Source organism: Rattus norvegicus, chromosome 10 (assembly GCF_021556685.1).
Source record: "Rattus norvegicus strain SHRSP/BbbUtx chromosome 10, alternate assembly SHRSP_T2T, whole genome shotgun sequence".
In the NCBI taxonomy this organism is placed as follows: Eukaryota; Metazoa; Chordata; class Mammalia; order Rodentia; family Muridae; genus Rattus; species Rattus norvegicus.
The window spans coordinates 12,817,357-12,833,912 of NC_141543.1; the positions used below are offsets into that span (position 1 = coordinate 12,817,357).

A 16,556-nucleotide genomic window follows, 5' to 3' on the forward strand; every position below is an offset into this window, starting at 1 on the left:
TCCCACCATTCATATCTCGTATCTGCTTCATGACTGAGAAGAGACCAGACTCCCTTAGGCTCAGGCTGCAGTGGCCTTCCCATTGTGATGGACTTGCAGTACCCTGCAAGTGTGGTAGTTTGTCACCACAATATATAATATCAAGTAGGCCACTTCCACTCAGTGGGCGAAGGTAGATTGACACTGACATAGGGACCCATTCTAGATGTCCAGCATGCAGCCTGCACCGCCTTCCAGGTCTGTCTGTATTGCTTTCTTTTTGTTTGTTTTTCTGGTCTGGGAGTGGAACCTGTTGCCCTGCCCTTCCTGGCCTCCAGGCTTCTGTCTCCGATCCTTCCCTCCCTCTCAGCCTGGCTTCAAGGCTCAGCTTCAAGATAGTGTGGGAGGCAGAGATAGGAAGGAGCAGGAAGAGGGAGGCCCTGAGAGAACCAAGGGGAGGCACTGCTTAGATCCTGAAGCTGAGATCAGCTCCCCTTTGTGTCTGGGGGTCTTTGTCTTCCTGTTCAGGGCTTTACTTTTATCTTTAGTTTTGAGATAGAGTTTCTTTCTGCAGCTCTGGCTGAACTGGAACTTGTTACTCAGACCAGGTAGTCCTCAGGCAGAGTTTCTGTGTGTGTGTGTGTGTGTGTGTGTGTGTGTGTCTTGGTGGGGAGGGGTTTGCCGAGTAGGCCGTAGGCGTCAGAGACTCTGGAGCTGGAGTCCCAGGAAGTTGAAGGTCTCCTGATGTGGGGCTCTGATAGAGAAGTTATACTCTCTTAACTGCTGCGCCATCTTGCCAGTCCCACTTTAATCCATTTTTAAAGATGTATTTACTTATTATATGTAAGAACATTGTAGCTGTCTTCAGACACACCAGAAGAGGGCATCAGCTCTCATTACAGATGGTTGTGAGCCACCATGTGGTTGCCCGGATTTGAACTCAGGACTAATCCATTTTTTAAAAATTGCTTCAGGGGGCTAGAGAGATGGCTCAGAGGTTAAGAGCACCGGCTGCTCTTCCAGAGGTCCTGAGATCAATTCCCAGAAACCACATGGTGGCTCACAACCATCTGTAATGGGATCCAGTATCCTCTTCTAGTGTATCTGAAAGATAGCTATGAAATAAATAAATCTTTTTAAAAAATTGCCTCAGGAAGGCTAGAGAGAAAGCTCAGCGGTTAAGAGCACTGACTGCTCCTCCAGAGGTCCTGAGTTCAATTCCCAGCAACCACATGGTGGCTCACAACCATCTGTAATGGGATCTGATACCCTCTTTTGGTGTGTCTGAAGTCAGTGACAGTGTACATAAAACAAATAAAAGAAAATCTTTAAAGTTGCCTCAGGAGTAAAAGTTTATTGTTTGCTAACGCAATGTGCGTGGCACCGAATACTTGGTCATTTCATTTATTTAGAGACAGGATTCCTCATAGCCCAGGCTGCAGTGACATCAGACTCGCTCTGTAGCTGAGAAGACCTGGACATTTGGGTTCTCCTGTCTCTGCCTCCTGAGTGCTGCAGATTACAGGTGTGCACCACCACACCCAATTTATGTGCTGCTAGGGGCTGAACTTAAAGCTTAGCGTATGCTAGGTAAGCTCTCTGTCAACTGAGCCACGTCTCCAGCCCTGTCCCCTTGTTTACCACAACCTTGATAGTAAGAAGCAACCTGTGGGACGGGCGAGAACATGGCTTAGCAACTAAGAATGCCTATTGCTCTTGCAGATTCTGTTCCTAGCCCCTCACAGCTGCCTGTGACTCGGCTTCAGGGAGATCCAGCACCTCTGGCCTCCAAGGATCCCTCACCCACATGCATGTAATTAAAAATGAAATAAATCTTTAAAAAAAAGTTGTTCAGGTGTGGTGCACACGCTTAGGGGGCAGAGGCAGGTGGACCTCTGTGAGTTTGAGGCCAGCCTGGTCTACAGAGTGAGTTCCAGGGCAGCCAGGGCTGTTACACAGGTCAGTAGTGCTCACCCTTCCTCGTGCTGCGACTCTTAACACAGTTCCTCGTGTTGTGGTGACTCCCCCTCCCCAGCCATAAAGTCATTTTTGTTGCTACTTCATAACTAATTTTTTTTTACTGCTATGAATCGTAAATATCTGTTTTCTAGTGGTCCTAGGCAACCCCTGTGAGAAGGTCGTTTGACTTCCAAAGGGCTTGCAACCCACAGGCTGAGAACCACCGTACAGAGAGATCCTGTCTCAAAACCAACAGCCACCAAAAACAAACAGAAAAGAAGAAGAAAACGCCAAAAAAACCAAGTTTGCTTTCCAGCACCCATGTGGTGGCTCATAATCGTCTATAACTCCAGTTCCAGGGCCTCTGACACCCTCTCTGGCCTCCACAGGCACTCAGACATGAGGTTCACATACGCCATCCAGAAACACCTAAAGTAAAATAAATTAAGCACTAAAATTACAGGCGTGTAGCACACCATTCAGTCTGTGCTTGGGGTTGGACTCAGGGTTGTGAACATGCTAGGTGAGCTCCAGCTGAGCCATATCCCCAAACTATAAAAGTATTCCTAAGGGCTTTTGGTGACTAACTCAGTAGAACCCTTGTCTTGTGTAAAACCCTAGGTTCAATCCATAGACCTGGAGGAGGAAGAGGAAGGAGAGGAGGAGAGAGAAAAGAAAACATTCTAAGCGTGCGTGTCCAGAATCACAGCACTCTGTGGGCGGACAGCCAAAGACTCAGGAGTTCCAGGCCAACTAGAGTTATATGATGAACTGGAGTCTAGCCTGAGCTACATGAAGTGATGTCTCAAAAATAAAAGCATCTTTAAAAAAATTTTTTTTATTTATTTCATGTATATGAGTACCGTCACTGTCTTCAGACACACCAGAAGAGGGCATCAGATCTCATTACATGGTTGTGAGGCACCATGTGGTTGCTGGGAATTGAACTCAGGACCTGGAAGAGCAGCCAGTGCTCCTAACCACTGAGTTAACTCTCCAGCCCAAATAAGAGCATCCTGAGCGCAGTCCCCCAGCCTGACCAGTGCTGTGAAAACCCAGATGGTTCCTGGCATCCGCAGGGGACAGCCAGCTTGACTGCACATCAGATGGGTCAGCGCCAACTCATGGCTTTTGTTTGCTTTATTTGCGATCGTGGGGATGGTGCCCAGGGCCTGTGCACCATGAACACATATTCTACTGATGTGCTACATCCCTGGCCTATTGTTTTTAATTTATTATTATGCAAAAGCAGCAGACGTTCAATAGAAGCTTTGATTGCAGATTGCTCGTTTCTGTGAAGCTCTGTCTGGCCTGAAATCCTCTATGTAGACCAGGCTAATCTTGAACTCACAGAGGTCCTCCCGCTCTGCCTCCTGAGTGTTGAAATTAAAGACCTTTGGGAGGCAGAGGTAGGCATATCTCTTGAGTTCAAGGCCAGCCTGGTCTTCAGAGTAAATTACAGGGTAGCCAGGGCTACACAGAGAAACCCTGTCTCAGAAAAAAGGAGGTGGGGGTGGGGATAGGGAGTGCTGCAAAGTCCAGGGAATCCTGGATTTTTTTTTTTAACTCTTTTTCTTTTTTTTGGTTCTTTTTTTCTGAGCTGGGGACCAAACCCAGGGCCTTGCGCTTCCTAGGCAAGCGCTCTATCACTGAGCTAAATCCCCAACCCCTGGATTTTTTTTTTAATGCATGCATTTTTTAATGTTTGCATGCATGTCTGTGTGCCTTATGTCAGTCCCCATGGAGGCTAGAAGAGGACACAGCTCCTAGAACTGGAGTTAGAAACAGTCATGAGCTGCCATTGTGAGTGCTGGGAATTGAACCAGGTCCTCTGGAAGAATAACCTGGTGTGTGACTGGTAAGCAGTCTTACCACCACCCCCGTACTGGACTCTGCCATTTTTCCATAGCTGATGATATTCATGCTACTCTGAAGATGTCGGGTAATAAAAGAGAGCCCACAGTCCCCACAACCATCCGTGGGTTTGGGGTAAATTCACTTTTAAAATTTTCTCTAGTCACATCTTATCATGTCTATAAAGCACCCATCTCTTTTCTAATAAACGTCTGTTTACACTGTCATCCATGTGCACTCTGTGTCTTGGTCAACTGCTCACCTCTTTCCCCACCCCGGTCCTCCTCTCTGAATTCCTTTCCCCTGTTTATTAGCTTTGGTTTGGTTTTGTCCTACACAGAGTTAATTAGGGCCGTCTATGTGAACCATTAGAGCCCAGTTGTGGACTCACCGTGCCTTTCCCCTCTCTCAGAATCTGTGCACAGATCAGCAGTCTGGGGTAGGGTCCCATGGTCCCTTCCTCCTCCGTGGCTGTGGCTGACCATTGGGAGGGCCCAGCTCTTTGCACAGTTGTTGTGAGTTTGTACTTGCCCTGGCCCAGAAGGTTGGTTCTGTTTCCCAGCCCTCTGCTCACCCTTTGCACTTACTGTCTTTCCATCCCCTCTTCTAGAATGTTCCTCCATTGTCTTTTTCTCCAGCCACTACAAGGTCTTTGAGGTAGTCTCCATCCATCTATGTAAGGCTAAGACCAACCCCTGTCTAGTCTGCAGATCCCAAACTCCCATTTCTGTGTGCATTTGAGCTATCCAATACTTGGTGGACTCATTCAAACATTCAGTGTCCTGGCTAGTTTTATGTCAACCTGACACAAACTAGTCTTCTGAGATGAGAAAATCTGGGTTGAGAAAATGTATAGAGTCAGTTTGTATGCAAGTCTGTACAGCATTTTCGTGGTGAGTGATTGATGGAGGGGCTCAGTACATTGTCGATGATGCCATCCCTGGCTGGTGGTCCTGGACAAGCCAGGAAGAACAAGCCAGCATGTAGAGGTTTTCTGACCTCTGCATCAACTCCTGCCTTCAGGTTCTGGGTCCTGTCCATCGAGACCAGGCTGACTTGGGACTCATGGAGATCCACTTGCCTCTGCCCCGTGAGCGCTGGGATTAAAGGGGTGTGCAGTGCCATGCCCTCCATAGTTCACAGTACTTGTGACCCTTATTCCCACCGTTGCTATATCCATGTTTATTATTTGTTACTAATATGTTTATTTAATCAATCACTAAAATAGTCTCTGGAGAGCTTGGAGTAGCTTTTCTGCTTCATGAGACCTTGCTGCCCTGCAGCTCCCCACAGAGCTGGCACTGTGCTAAACTGCTTTCTGTTCCTCCCGATTTCCTACTGGGTTCTAGATGTGGGCCACCATCTTCCACCACCTTTTTGTCCTTGTTTTGATTTTTCAACATTTATTTTATTGTATGTGCGCCTGTTTGTGTGTGCACGCCGGCCAAAACACAGGCATGGAGGTCGGAGGAATTGCTTCTGCCACGTGGGTTGTGGATACTGAACTCCAGTTGACAGACTTGGCAGCCACTGCCCTTCCGCGCCGGGCTATCTTTCCAGCCCTCTTTTTGTCTTTTTGAGGCAGTATCTCACTTTGTAGCCAAAGCCAGCCTCAGACTCAGCACTGTCCTCGGCCTCGGCCTCGAGTACATAGAACCACATTCGAAGTGCGTCTTGAATACAGAAGGGTACTGGTACTCTGGGAGAGGCAGAGGCTTGGAAATTAATTTAGTCTTTTTCTTTTGACCTTGCCTAGAGTGAGCCTTGAGGTTGAGTGAGTGTGGATTGTAGTTCCAGCTCTTTAACCTGCTGGGTGGGATTAGTGGGGTGGAGAGATGTGGGCTGGGTACAAAGGAGTCTGGAGGGGAAGCCATTGGTCTGAGTGCTCTCTCTTTCCTAGGACAGACTGAAGAGTAAACGGAAGAAGTTTGGAGAAGCTCCAGAGAACTAAGCTGATGGCTTCCTCCACATCACCGCCAAGGTCGCCTTCTGGGAGGATTTCCACTCAGGATACAATTTATTCTCCCCATATCATCGCAGAGTTTCTTCCCTGGTACCTGAGGTATACCCCTCCAGAAGTTCCCAGCACCAGCTTCATAACCAAATTCATACTGGTTAACTGTCCCTGGAATGACAGCATCGAAAACCAAGGTATGGATTCTTTCTGTGGTGAGGATCTCCTTGTGTTGCCTAGGTGGGTCTTGAACACACAAGTCTAAGTGATTCACTTGTCTTCGTCTCCCAGATTGCCGAGGTTATAGTGCCAGGATTAATAAGCTATGTTCTTTTCAGAGACAGAGTCTCACTATTGGTCAAAAGTGTGTGTGTGACCCTAATGAATGTCCTTAAGTGGTCTATTTCTTTGTTTTTATTGCTGGTTTCTAAAGCTTACAAATGTTGCCATTGGCCACCTGAATTATTATTGTTGTTGTTATTATTATTATTACTATCATTATTGTTGTTGTTGTTATTTTTCCAGACAGGGTTTCTTTGTGTAACAGAGTCCTGGACCTCCTAGACCAGGCTGCCTTTGAACTCATGGAGGTTTACCTGCCTCTGCTTCCTGAAGGCAGGGATTGAAGGGGTACATGTCCACCCCCACCACCCAGTTCTCTGGCTTCTTTTTTGTCTCTCTTGAGGGTTCTAGTTGTTGGCAAACTTGTCATTTAAGTTGAGCCTGAACAAAGCTCCGTCTTTGTTCCTTTCTCTGAGTTGGACAGTATTGACCAGCAGTCATTTCAGCCACTGAGCATAGTGTGGACAGAGAGCAGGGGTTGGGTAGGCAGCAGAACAGTGTGCACTGAGGTCAGTTCTATTAAGAGTTCAAGGCCTCGGGGTTGGGGATTTAGCTCAGTGGTAGAGCGCTTGCCTAGGAAGCGCAAGGCCCTGGGTTCGGTCCCCAGCTCTGAAAAAAAGAACCAAAAAAAAAAAAAAGAGTTCAAGGCCTCGGGGTTGATGCATCCAAAGGAGGGGTCATGTTTAATCTTGAAATATTCCATAAGCACTGTGAGGTCCTTTTGGCTCCTTTGCCATAGGGTTTCATGGTTATGCAGTTCTGGCTTGGAACTCCGTATGTATCTCAGACTGGCCTCAAGCCTCACACTGGTTTACTCTGTAATCTTTGTAACCCGAGTCTTCCAGGTAGGAACAGATGGCTTTATCAAATACTGTTGAAGTAGCTGTTTTTAGCAATGTCCTCATACATGGGCCCCAAATAAATGTCTTTTGTGTCCAAGGATGGCACCAAATGAAATGAGTTAAATTACCATTAAAAACTGGATTTGTGGGGCAGACATAGTGACGCCTTTTACTCTCACACTCAAGAGGCAGAGACAGGGATCTCTGAGTCAAGGCCAGCTTTGTCTACAGTGAACTCAAGGCCACTTGTGGCTACAGAGTGAGATCCTATTTCAAAACCAAACAAGCAAATGAAGCAAAACTAGTCCTATAGGGAGGCTGAGATAGAACTGAAGCTAGCCTGGGCTATATGGAAGCCTTTCTCAGAGAAACAGAAGGGAAGGCAGGCATGAGCACAAAGCTTCAATCCCAGCGGAGGGAGACAGGCTCTCAGAGTTGAGGCCCCACCACGTGTTCGCCTTAGCAAGTTCATGGCCATCCTGGGCCTTGCGCTGATCCTCAGTCTCAAGACAACAAAGAGTAAACCCAGTGAACAGTCTGTGTGCTGCCTCTGTGAGGTTTCTGGAGCCTGCCTTCTCTCAGGCTTCATTTCAACCTTTTTTTGAATTAATTTTGGCAGAAGTGGTAGGTGGCAGATGTAGACATCTTTGGTTTCCTGCCCTACTTCCTGCATGTGTCCAGTGTCCCTCAGGTTAGAGATGTTTGCACAGACTTTGTTTTTATCGTTTGTATCTACCTGGGCCCCAGGATGGTTTGGAGGAAAAGAGCTGGGTAACCCGGAGAAGTTACAGGAATTTACAAATGATTCTGCTGTTTCCCTTCAGGCAATGCAGTGTCTTTTCCTGTGGGTACAGAGGAGGCAGTTCCTAACCATTGGGCTTTGTTCTGGTTGGGAAGACATTCTGAGGAGTAAACATTTATGTCCCGTAATCCTAGAGATCAAGCCTGGGACTTATATATGTGAGGCTGAGGCGCATCAAATGTATTCCTTTCTTTAGAAGCTGTGTCTCCAGCCAGGCCTTGATAGCACACACAGGCCTTGAATCCCAGCTCTTGGGAGGGAGAAGGAAGCTAGCTGATAAGTGGGAGGCCAGCCTCATCTACAGAGTTCGACGACAGCCAGGGCTACACAGAATAGAACAAAATAAACATTGTCTCCACAGCGTAGGTCGATTGGCCTGGAACACTCACTGTCACTCAGGCAGCCCTCTAACTCACAGTAATCCTCCTGCCTCATCTTCCTTATACAGGGATTGCAGGTACAAGGTAGTATACCTGGCTAGACTTTTTATTTATACTTTGATATTTACGTGTTTGGATTGTGAGAATTGCTGTGTGTTGGAAGCCAGGCTGAGCCGGTGATCCTGTTTTTAAAAATTTCAGTATGGGGTTCACTGGTGGTGGTGGCACACAGGCCACCCTGGTCTACAGAGTGAGTTAGGATAGTCAGGGCTACACAGGGAAACAGAAAACAAAAAACCCTGGAGAAAAAACCAAAAAATTTAAAAAAATAAAACAATATTAAAAAGGGGAAATACATGTTGGAGTCCTGCATATCTATCTATCTATCTATCTATCTATCTATCTATCTATCTATCTATCTATCTATCTATCTATCTATCTATCTAGATCATTGAGGCCAGCATACTGGCTCTGCGAATAGAGGTGAGGATTTGAGGAAGGGGGTTTGATTTGTTCCTGAAACTCAGATTTCTGGGACTGAGGTACTATTAATGTCTGTGGTGGCTTGAGGAACCTTAAGTGGGAAAAGCTTATTTTGATTCAAGACCCAAATAATTCATTGAAGGAAGTGAGCTCTTCCTTCAATTGTGTTGCGTCAGTCCCACAGGCCACCTTCCCTCTCTCTATCTCATTCCTGCTTGCCTACCCTCCCAGCACCTCCCCCTCCCCCAGCACCTCTCCCCACACAGTCCTGATTGTCCTGGAACTCCGCCTGCCTCAGCCCCCAAAGCACTGAGATTAAAGGTGTGCACCACCACGCCTGGCCCTGCCTTAAGTTTCAGAGTCTCACTACATAGCTCTGGCTGGCCTGGAACTTTGTATGTAGACCAGGTTAGCCTCCCAAGTACCACAATACCCATCCAGAACATTATGTGAAATACAACTTTCTTTGTAGTTTTCATTGCTGGGTTGGAATTCAGCGTCTTGGACTTGAGCATGCTAAGCAAATGCTCTATCACTGAGCTGCCCTCCCAGCCTCCAGCAGAGCACCCGTTTGTACTTTGTGCAAATGATTAATCTATAAACAGGGAGCGGAAAGCAGGCATTGTGCATATTAACTCGTTAATTCATGTGCTTATTTTATTCCATCAATTTTAAAAAGACTTACTTTCAAATTACATTTATTCACTGTGTGCATGTATGCATATGTGCATGTAAATGCGTATGTACATGTTCTGGGACGGGGTTGGGGATTTGGCTCAGTGGTAGAGTGCTTACCTAGGAAGCGCAAGGTCCTGGGTTCGGTCCCCAGCCCCGAAAAAAGAAAAAGAAAAATGTTCTGGGACATCAGGAGATACCTTTGCAGGACTCACCTCTCTCCTTTTATCATGTGGGCCCCAAGGATTGAAGTCAGACCATTACATCAGCAGCCAGGCGTAGTACCTCCCACAGGTCAGCAAACCCTTACCATCAGCACCCTAGAACGAAAGAACATTCTGGGATGGCAGATGGGAACATTCAGGAGACGGGCAGATGGTTTCCCATGGCTTCACAAAGGTATGCAACTGATGCCCCTGTCTAGTTCTGAGGCTATGGTGCTCAGAATGGAAGTCAGGACATGCTAGGCAAGCATCCTGCTACTGAGATCCATCCCGGCCCTTTCTAGAACGTTTCTTTTTTTTTTCATTTTTTTTTCTTTTTTTTTTTTTCGGAGCTGGGGACCGAACCCAGGGCCTTGCGCTTGCTAGGCAAGCGCTCTACCACTGAGCTAAATCCCCAACCCCTAAAAAAAATTATTGCAGGCTGGAGGCTCAGCAGTTAAGAGCACTGGCTGATCTCCCAAGGATCTCAGAGTTCAACTCCCAGCAACCACATCTATAACCTCATAACTGTTATATCTATAATGCAGGTTGGTATGCAGGTATGCAGGTATGCAGGTTGACTTAGTCAGGGTTTTACTACTGTGAGCAGACATCATGGCCAAGGCAATTCTTTTTTCCTTTTTTTTTTTTTTTTCCGGAGCTGGGGACCGAACCCAGGGCCTTGCGCTCGCTAGGCAAGCGCTCTACCACTGAGCTAAATCCCCAACCCGGCAATTCTTTTTTAAAAAAAGATTTATTTGGGCTGGAGAGATGGCTCAGCGGTTAAGAGCACCCGACTGCTCTTCCAGAGGTCATGAGTTCAATTCCCAGCAACCACATGGTGGCTCACAACCATCTGTAAAGAGATCCGATGCCCTCTTCTGGTGTGTCTGAAGACAGCTACAGTGTACTTATATATAATAAATAAATAAATCTTTAAAAAAAAAAAGATTTATTTATTTATTTACCTACTTACTTACTATAAGTGCACTGTAGCTGTCTTCAGACACACCAGAAGAGGGCATCAGATCTCATCACAGATGGTTGTGAGCCACCATGTGGTTGTTGGGAATTGAACTCAGGACCTCTGGAAGAGCAGTCAGTGCTCTTAACCACTGAGCTATCTCTCCAGCCCTACCAAGGACAATATTTATAATTATAAAGGACAATATTTAATCGGGGCCGGCTTACAGGTTCTGAGGTCCAGTCCACTACCATGGTGGGAAGCATGGTATTGTGCAGGCAGACATGGTGCTGGAGGAGCGGAGAGTTCTACATCTTGCTCTGAAGGCAGACAAAAGGAGACTGGCTTCCAGGGAGCTAGGATGAGGGTCTTAAAGCCCACACCCGCAATGACACACCTACTTCAACAAGGCTATACCTCCTAATAGTGCTACTCCCTGGACCAAGCATATTCAAACCCTCACACAGATGTGCATGCAGATAGAGCACTCATAACCTATACATTAAATAAATAAATAAGTAAATAAATAAACAAATAAACAGACCTAAAGCAAAGTGTGTGCCACCATGCCTGACCAGTAAAGGCCATGATGTATATGTGGAGGTCAGAGGACAACTTTGTGGAATTTGTTCTCTCCTCCCTCTTTTCCATAGGTCCTAGGGTTTGAACTCAGGCCACTGAGGCTTGGGTGGTGAGTGCTGAGCCACTTCACCAGCCTTAGAACATTTTCCTCCTCCTCAGGAGACACTGCACACATGGCTCCCCCGAACCCCGCACCCCAGCACTGATCTGTATGGCAGGCGGCACATACAATCTCAGTCATACAATATGTGATCTTTCACTTTGTCTTAGCATATGCTAGGCAGGTACTCTAGCACAGGGATACCCTGGTCTTACTATGTGGTCAAGGGTGACCTGGAACTTGCAGTCCTCCTGCCTTCTGAGTACTGGGATCACAGACATGTGCCACTGTGCCTAGCCTGTGTCTGATCTTCTGTGCCCAGGCTCCTTGCTAAGTCTGATGTTCTCTTCTTTCATCTTTTTGGTGCAGAGAATGGAACCCAGCCAGGGTCTCACTCCTGCTAGGCAAGTCCCTAGCCCCAGGCTATGGTAACACAATTTCAGAGTTGGATCTCTGAGTTCTAGGCTCTTCTGTCCTACACAGTGGGTGCCAGGCCAGCCAGGGCTACACTGTGAGACAGACCTTATCTCAAAAACAAACAAGGGGCTGGGGATTTAGCTCAGTGGTAGAGCGCTAACTAGGAAGTGCAAGGCCCTGGGTTCGGTCCCCAGCTCCGAAAAAAAAGAACCAAAAAAAAGAAAAAAAACAAAACAAAAACAAAAACCAAAACAAAACCTTTCAAACCAGTCATCACAGACAGGGTGTCCAACCCAAGGAAAACACATTACATGTGGTGCCTCTGAGTACAGCCACCACATGCAAAATCTAAACTTTTGCCACTGAACCACATCTCCAGGTTCCTGTTGTTCTAAAAGATTCGTTTTTATTTTACACAGTGGATGTTTTACTTGCGTGTATGTCTGCACCACATGCATGCAGTGCCCTTGGGGTTGGGGTGTTAGAACCCTACCCCCTTTTAAACTTGATCACACAGTTTATCAGCACAACCTCTTACCTCTACCGCCCAGACAGGGTTTCTCTGTGTAGCCCTGGCTGTCCTGGAACTCCCTCTGTAGACCAGGCTGGAGATCTCAGAGATCTCCTGACTCTACCTCCCAAGTGCTGGGAGTAAAGGCTTGTGCCACCACTGCCAAATGAGAACAAACTTTATAGGTGACAACAACTTGGAGAACTCCAAAAAGTCTAAAGGGATATAAGGAGGGTATCAGCCATCTGGAGGAGTCAGGTGAGCCCCTCACGCCTGATGGAATAATTTATATATTACTCTATCTGCCTCCTCTCTCAGGTTGAGACAGATGCTCACTAGATAGCTGGAGACTGGCCTTCTACTTGCAACAGTTCTGCCTCAGCCCTCAGAGCGCTGAGATTCCAGGTGGAGTTGCACTGAACTTCCTCTGGCCTTTCCACTCATGTCCTCATTTTTACCTGCAAAAGTCTGCTCTCTGCTTCCAGGGCGAAACCTCCCCCACCAAGGACAGAGAGTTTAAATGTCTAAACATTGCTGGGCTCCCACTTTGAAAGCCCCCTTGGAGAGTAGCTCATAGATGGAGTGCTTGTAGAGAATGAGAAAGACCTTAGGCTCCTTTCTCAGCACTCAACTCAAAGAACCAGAAGCTAAATTCCCTTTGCTCTTCAGTTGCTCCTAGACTCGAGGGTTTTTTGTTCTGTTGTTGTTGTTGATACTACAAACACACACACATTTTAAATTAAATACTTAAACTTTATCTTTCAAGGTCTTGGTGTTCCAACCCAGAGCCTTAGGCAAAGTGGGCAAGTGTTCTCCTCTGAGCCTATCCTGAGGCCACCATGGAAGGAGTCAAACTTCTATAAAGCCGCCCTCTGACCTCTGCATTCACACCACAGTACATGCATGAATACACATAAACACACTAAGTGAATGTCAGAAAATGAATACTTACATGAAAAAGAAAATACTTTGGCTGGAGAGATGGCTCAGCGGTTAAGAGCACTGACTGCTCTTCCAGAGGTCCTGAGTTCAATTCCCAGCAACCACATGGTGGCTCACAACCATCTGTAATAGGATCTGATGCCCTCTTCTGGTGTGTCTGGACAGCTACAGTGTACTCATAGACATTAAATAAATAATTTTTTTTTAAAAAAAAAGAAAATACAGGGGTTGGGGATTTAGCTCAGTGGTAGAGCGCTTGCCTAGCAAGCGCAAGGCCCTGGGTTTGGTCCCCAGCTCCGGGAAAAAAAAAAAAAAACTTTATTCAGAGAAAAAAACCTGTGCGTGGTACCTGTATGTCTTCCTATAGTGAATGTTCTCTTTCTCTTACAGAGAATTTAATGAAGGGACATAGAGCTCGGGGCAGGAGTTCTGTCACTTAGCTACATCTCCAGGCCTCTGTTGTGGTTTTAAAAAATTTGTTTGCTTTTACTTTACACTAATTCACATTTACACTTTACACTATTCACATGTAGAGCCCTTAGGATTGGGGTATTACAGATGGTGGTCAAATCTAGGTATTCTGGAAGAGTGGCCAGTGATTTTAACACAGGTCCATCTTTCCAGCCCCATAGTTTTCTCTGGTGCTGGGATAAAACATGTGTCCTGTACCTCTTTTGAAAGGGTTATCTACTTTACAAAGTGCTCAGTTGAGTACTTGTCTAGGTCTTGGGTCCTGACCCCATTACTACAAACAAGCAAACCTCTCTCTAAAAAGGCAGCTGTTTTAGGGCTGGAGGACTGAAGTTGGGTTCCTAGCATTTCTATCAGGTGGCTCACAAGCCCCTGTACCACTAGCCCCAAGGGATCAGACACTCGTGGCACCTGTGCAAGCATTCGCACAGACATATGCTTACATGGCAACTCACAGCCTGCATGGGTACTGTAAGCAAGTGGTGAACATACATACGTCTGCCCTCCATGCTATTATGTCTGCTTCCCAGACAATAACCTGAGATATGACTAGCCACTCTCTCTCTCTTTTTTAAAGATTTGTTTATTATTTTATGTATGTGAGTACAGTGTCCTCAGACACACTAGAAGAGGGCATTGAATCCCTTTACAGATGGTTATGAGCCACCATGTGGTTGCTAGGAATTGAACTCAGGACCTCTGGAAAAGCATCAGTACTCTTAACCACTGAGCCCCCCCCGACTAGCCACTCTTAATTCCAATTGCCCAGTCCTCATGGCCATGTTTTAATAACTTACTTACCCAGTGGCATCTCTCTCCCTTTTTCTCCAACTCCTGCTTTCTCCTCAGACCCCAAACCCAGGAGCCCCACCCCTACCCATCTCTCTTCTGCCCAGCTATTGGCTACAGGTATCTCTATTCACCAATCAGGGATAAGTTGTGAAGGGGTGGGCAAGGTTACTTAGTATGGGTTTTTTTTTTTTGTATATGTAGATTCTCTTGTTCCTGGAGGCAACCAGGCCTTGGAGGCCAGTATTTAGCATTACAATGCATAGCAACAGATCAGACTTAAACACTTGGGCATATCCTGGAATTTATGGTGAACAGGCTGGCCTTGAACTCTGAGACCTGCTTGCCTCAGCCTCCCAAGTGCTAGGGTTACAAGTGCATGCCACCACAATGTTTTAGTGCTTTTCTCGCTCAGCAAGTCCTGCCACTGCCATCCACAGTTAAAACAGAAGGGTGAGCTTTGTTAAGATTCCAGAGAAGCCAATGGCCCTAGCTTCACTACTCATAAAAGCAAAAACCAACAATTGCAGTGCCCCGCCCCCAACCACAGAACCTTTTAACTTCCCAGAACAGGAGGTGAGGAGGGTTAGAAGGCAGGGCTGGCCAGAGTCATTGCTGCCAGCTTTTCTCATCTTTGGTACAGTGGAAGCTCCATCCCGAAGTATTTGCTGGTTTGCTTGTTTGCTTGCTTCGTGAGCTGCTTTTAAGAATATAAACTCTAGGGTTGAGGACAGCTCTTTTTGTTGGCACTCGTGTTCCTAGGATGGGTAAGGTTTGGGCTTCCACCTGTAGCACCACAGAAAAATGTAAAGAGAATTAAACTGAAAAGGAACTAAACAGGCCTAGCTTACCCCCACACCTAGCTAGTCCTCTGTTCTTTGGTGTTGTGCCTTCAAACAGCCTGAAAGAACGTTAGGCAGACAGACAGACAGTTCACTCAGCCTCACCACCTATTAGGGGTTGGTAGCCAAGAGTTCTGCCTGCCTAAAGGTGCCTGCTTTTCCTATGTAGGTTTTGCTTAGGGTTTGCTGCTGGGACTCCAGGCTCTCCTGTGGAACACACATACATTCTACCACTGAACTGTCTTCACAGCCTGTTGGACTGCTATTTGGTGTGAGACAGGGTCCTCTTGCCTCAACATCTCCAGGACACAATAGGACTAAGGACTTGCCCCGTCTGCTGTCTTTGTTTTGACACTGGGTCTCCCAGAGTCTAGAATGGTCCCTAATTCATTTACCTGTAGCCTGAGTTGGCACCGAGCCTGCCTGGCAGGGTTGTCATTTTAGTTCCCAGGACACATGTGGCTTCAGGTCTGCACATACAGACTTGAGTGGGATGCTAGCGAGCCTCTCTTGGGCTGAGGAACAAGGCCGCCGTGTGGTTCATTCTCCATGTTCTTGTTCTAGCAGTAAGCATCCCGACACCTGAGCGTGAGAGTGTGTCAACTTTTATCCTTTTAGTTACAGACTGTGCTCCCAGCTTTCCTGAGCTGACCTTGAGTTTGGGTCTCACGTGGTGGTCTCTTATGCCCTTACATCTCACTCTCATCCTACCAGGCTGGCCTGTTTGGGCTACATAGTGATTTGTAGGTTAGCCAGGCTTGGCAAGAACCATTCCCAAGTCAAATAATAAAACCTCCCAAATTCACCTTGCATGGTGGTGCACACCTCTAATCCCAGCAGGGGAGCAGAGACAGATGGATTTCTTGAGTTCTAGGACAGTCAGGGATACAAAGAAAGAAACCCTGTCTCAAAAAAAAAAAAAAACCAAAAAAAAAAACCAAAGCAAAACAAAATTCCCAAATCAACTTCATCAAAAGGCTTGGCCTTGGCTGTTGCACCAAGCTCTTTTTTTTTTTTTTTTTTTTATTGGTTCTTTTTTTCGGAGCTGGGGACCGAACCCAGGGCCTTGCGCTTCCTAGGCAAGCGCTCTACCACTGAGCTAAATCCCCAACCCCGCACCAAGCTCTTGAACCCAAGTTCTATATCTTGGGCTGTTTAGGTCTTGCTTCATCTGTGGATGCTGGAGAGAGTATTTGGAGTGGGAAAAAGAAACAAGGCCTGCGGGTTCTATATTCACTCTGACACCTTATCTGCTAGGCATCAACATGGCTTCCAAGTGGGTAAATATTTTGGTTCTGTAGGAGAAAACCCAACCCAATGTTTACGCTGAGTCACGGTACCTGCCCAGAAGCTGCAATGTGTTTTGCTCACAGCTCAGTGATAGGGCAGCCCCTCCCCGCACTTAGTTGCCCTAATGACAAATGGGCCTCTCCCAGTGGTTCCCAACTCCCTGTGGTTCCCAACT

At 46.7% G+C, this 16,556-nt stretch overlaps 1 protein-coding gene across 6 annotated transcripts in view; it reads left to right on the forward strand.

Moving 5' to 3' along the window:
• Positions 1–16,556, forward strand: part of Usp7 (ubiquitin specific peptidase 7) — a 128,623-nt gene that overhangs the window by 58,932 nt on the left and 53,135 nt on the right. For 4 of the 6 annotated variants that reach the window (XM_087572754.1, XM_087572756.1, XM_087572755.1 and 1 more), the window contains one exon: positions 5,698–5,943. In XM_087572754.1, the coding sequence (XP_087428880.1) occupies positions 5,748–5,943 (196 nt within the window). In that variant the 5' untranslated portion in view covers positions 5,698–5,747. Of the gene's footprint in view, positions 1–5,388; positions 5,460–5,692; positions 5,944–16,556 lie in introns of those variants that run through there. The other 2 variants (XM_087572753.1, XM_087572751.1) reach the window with 2 other exon arrangements.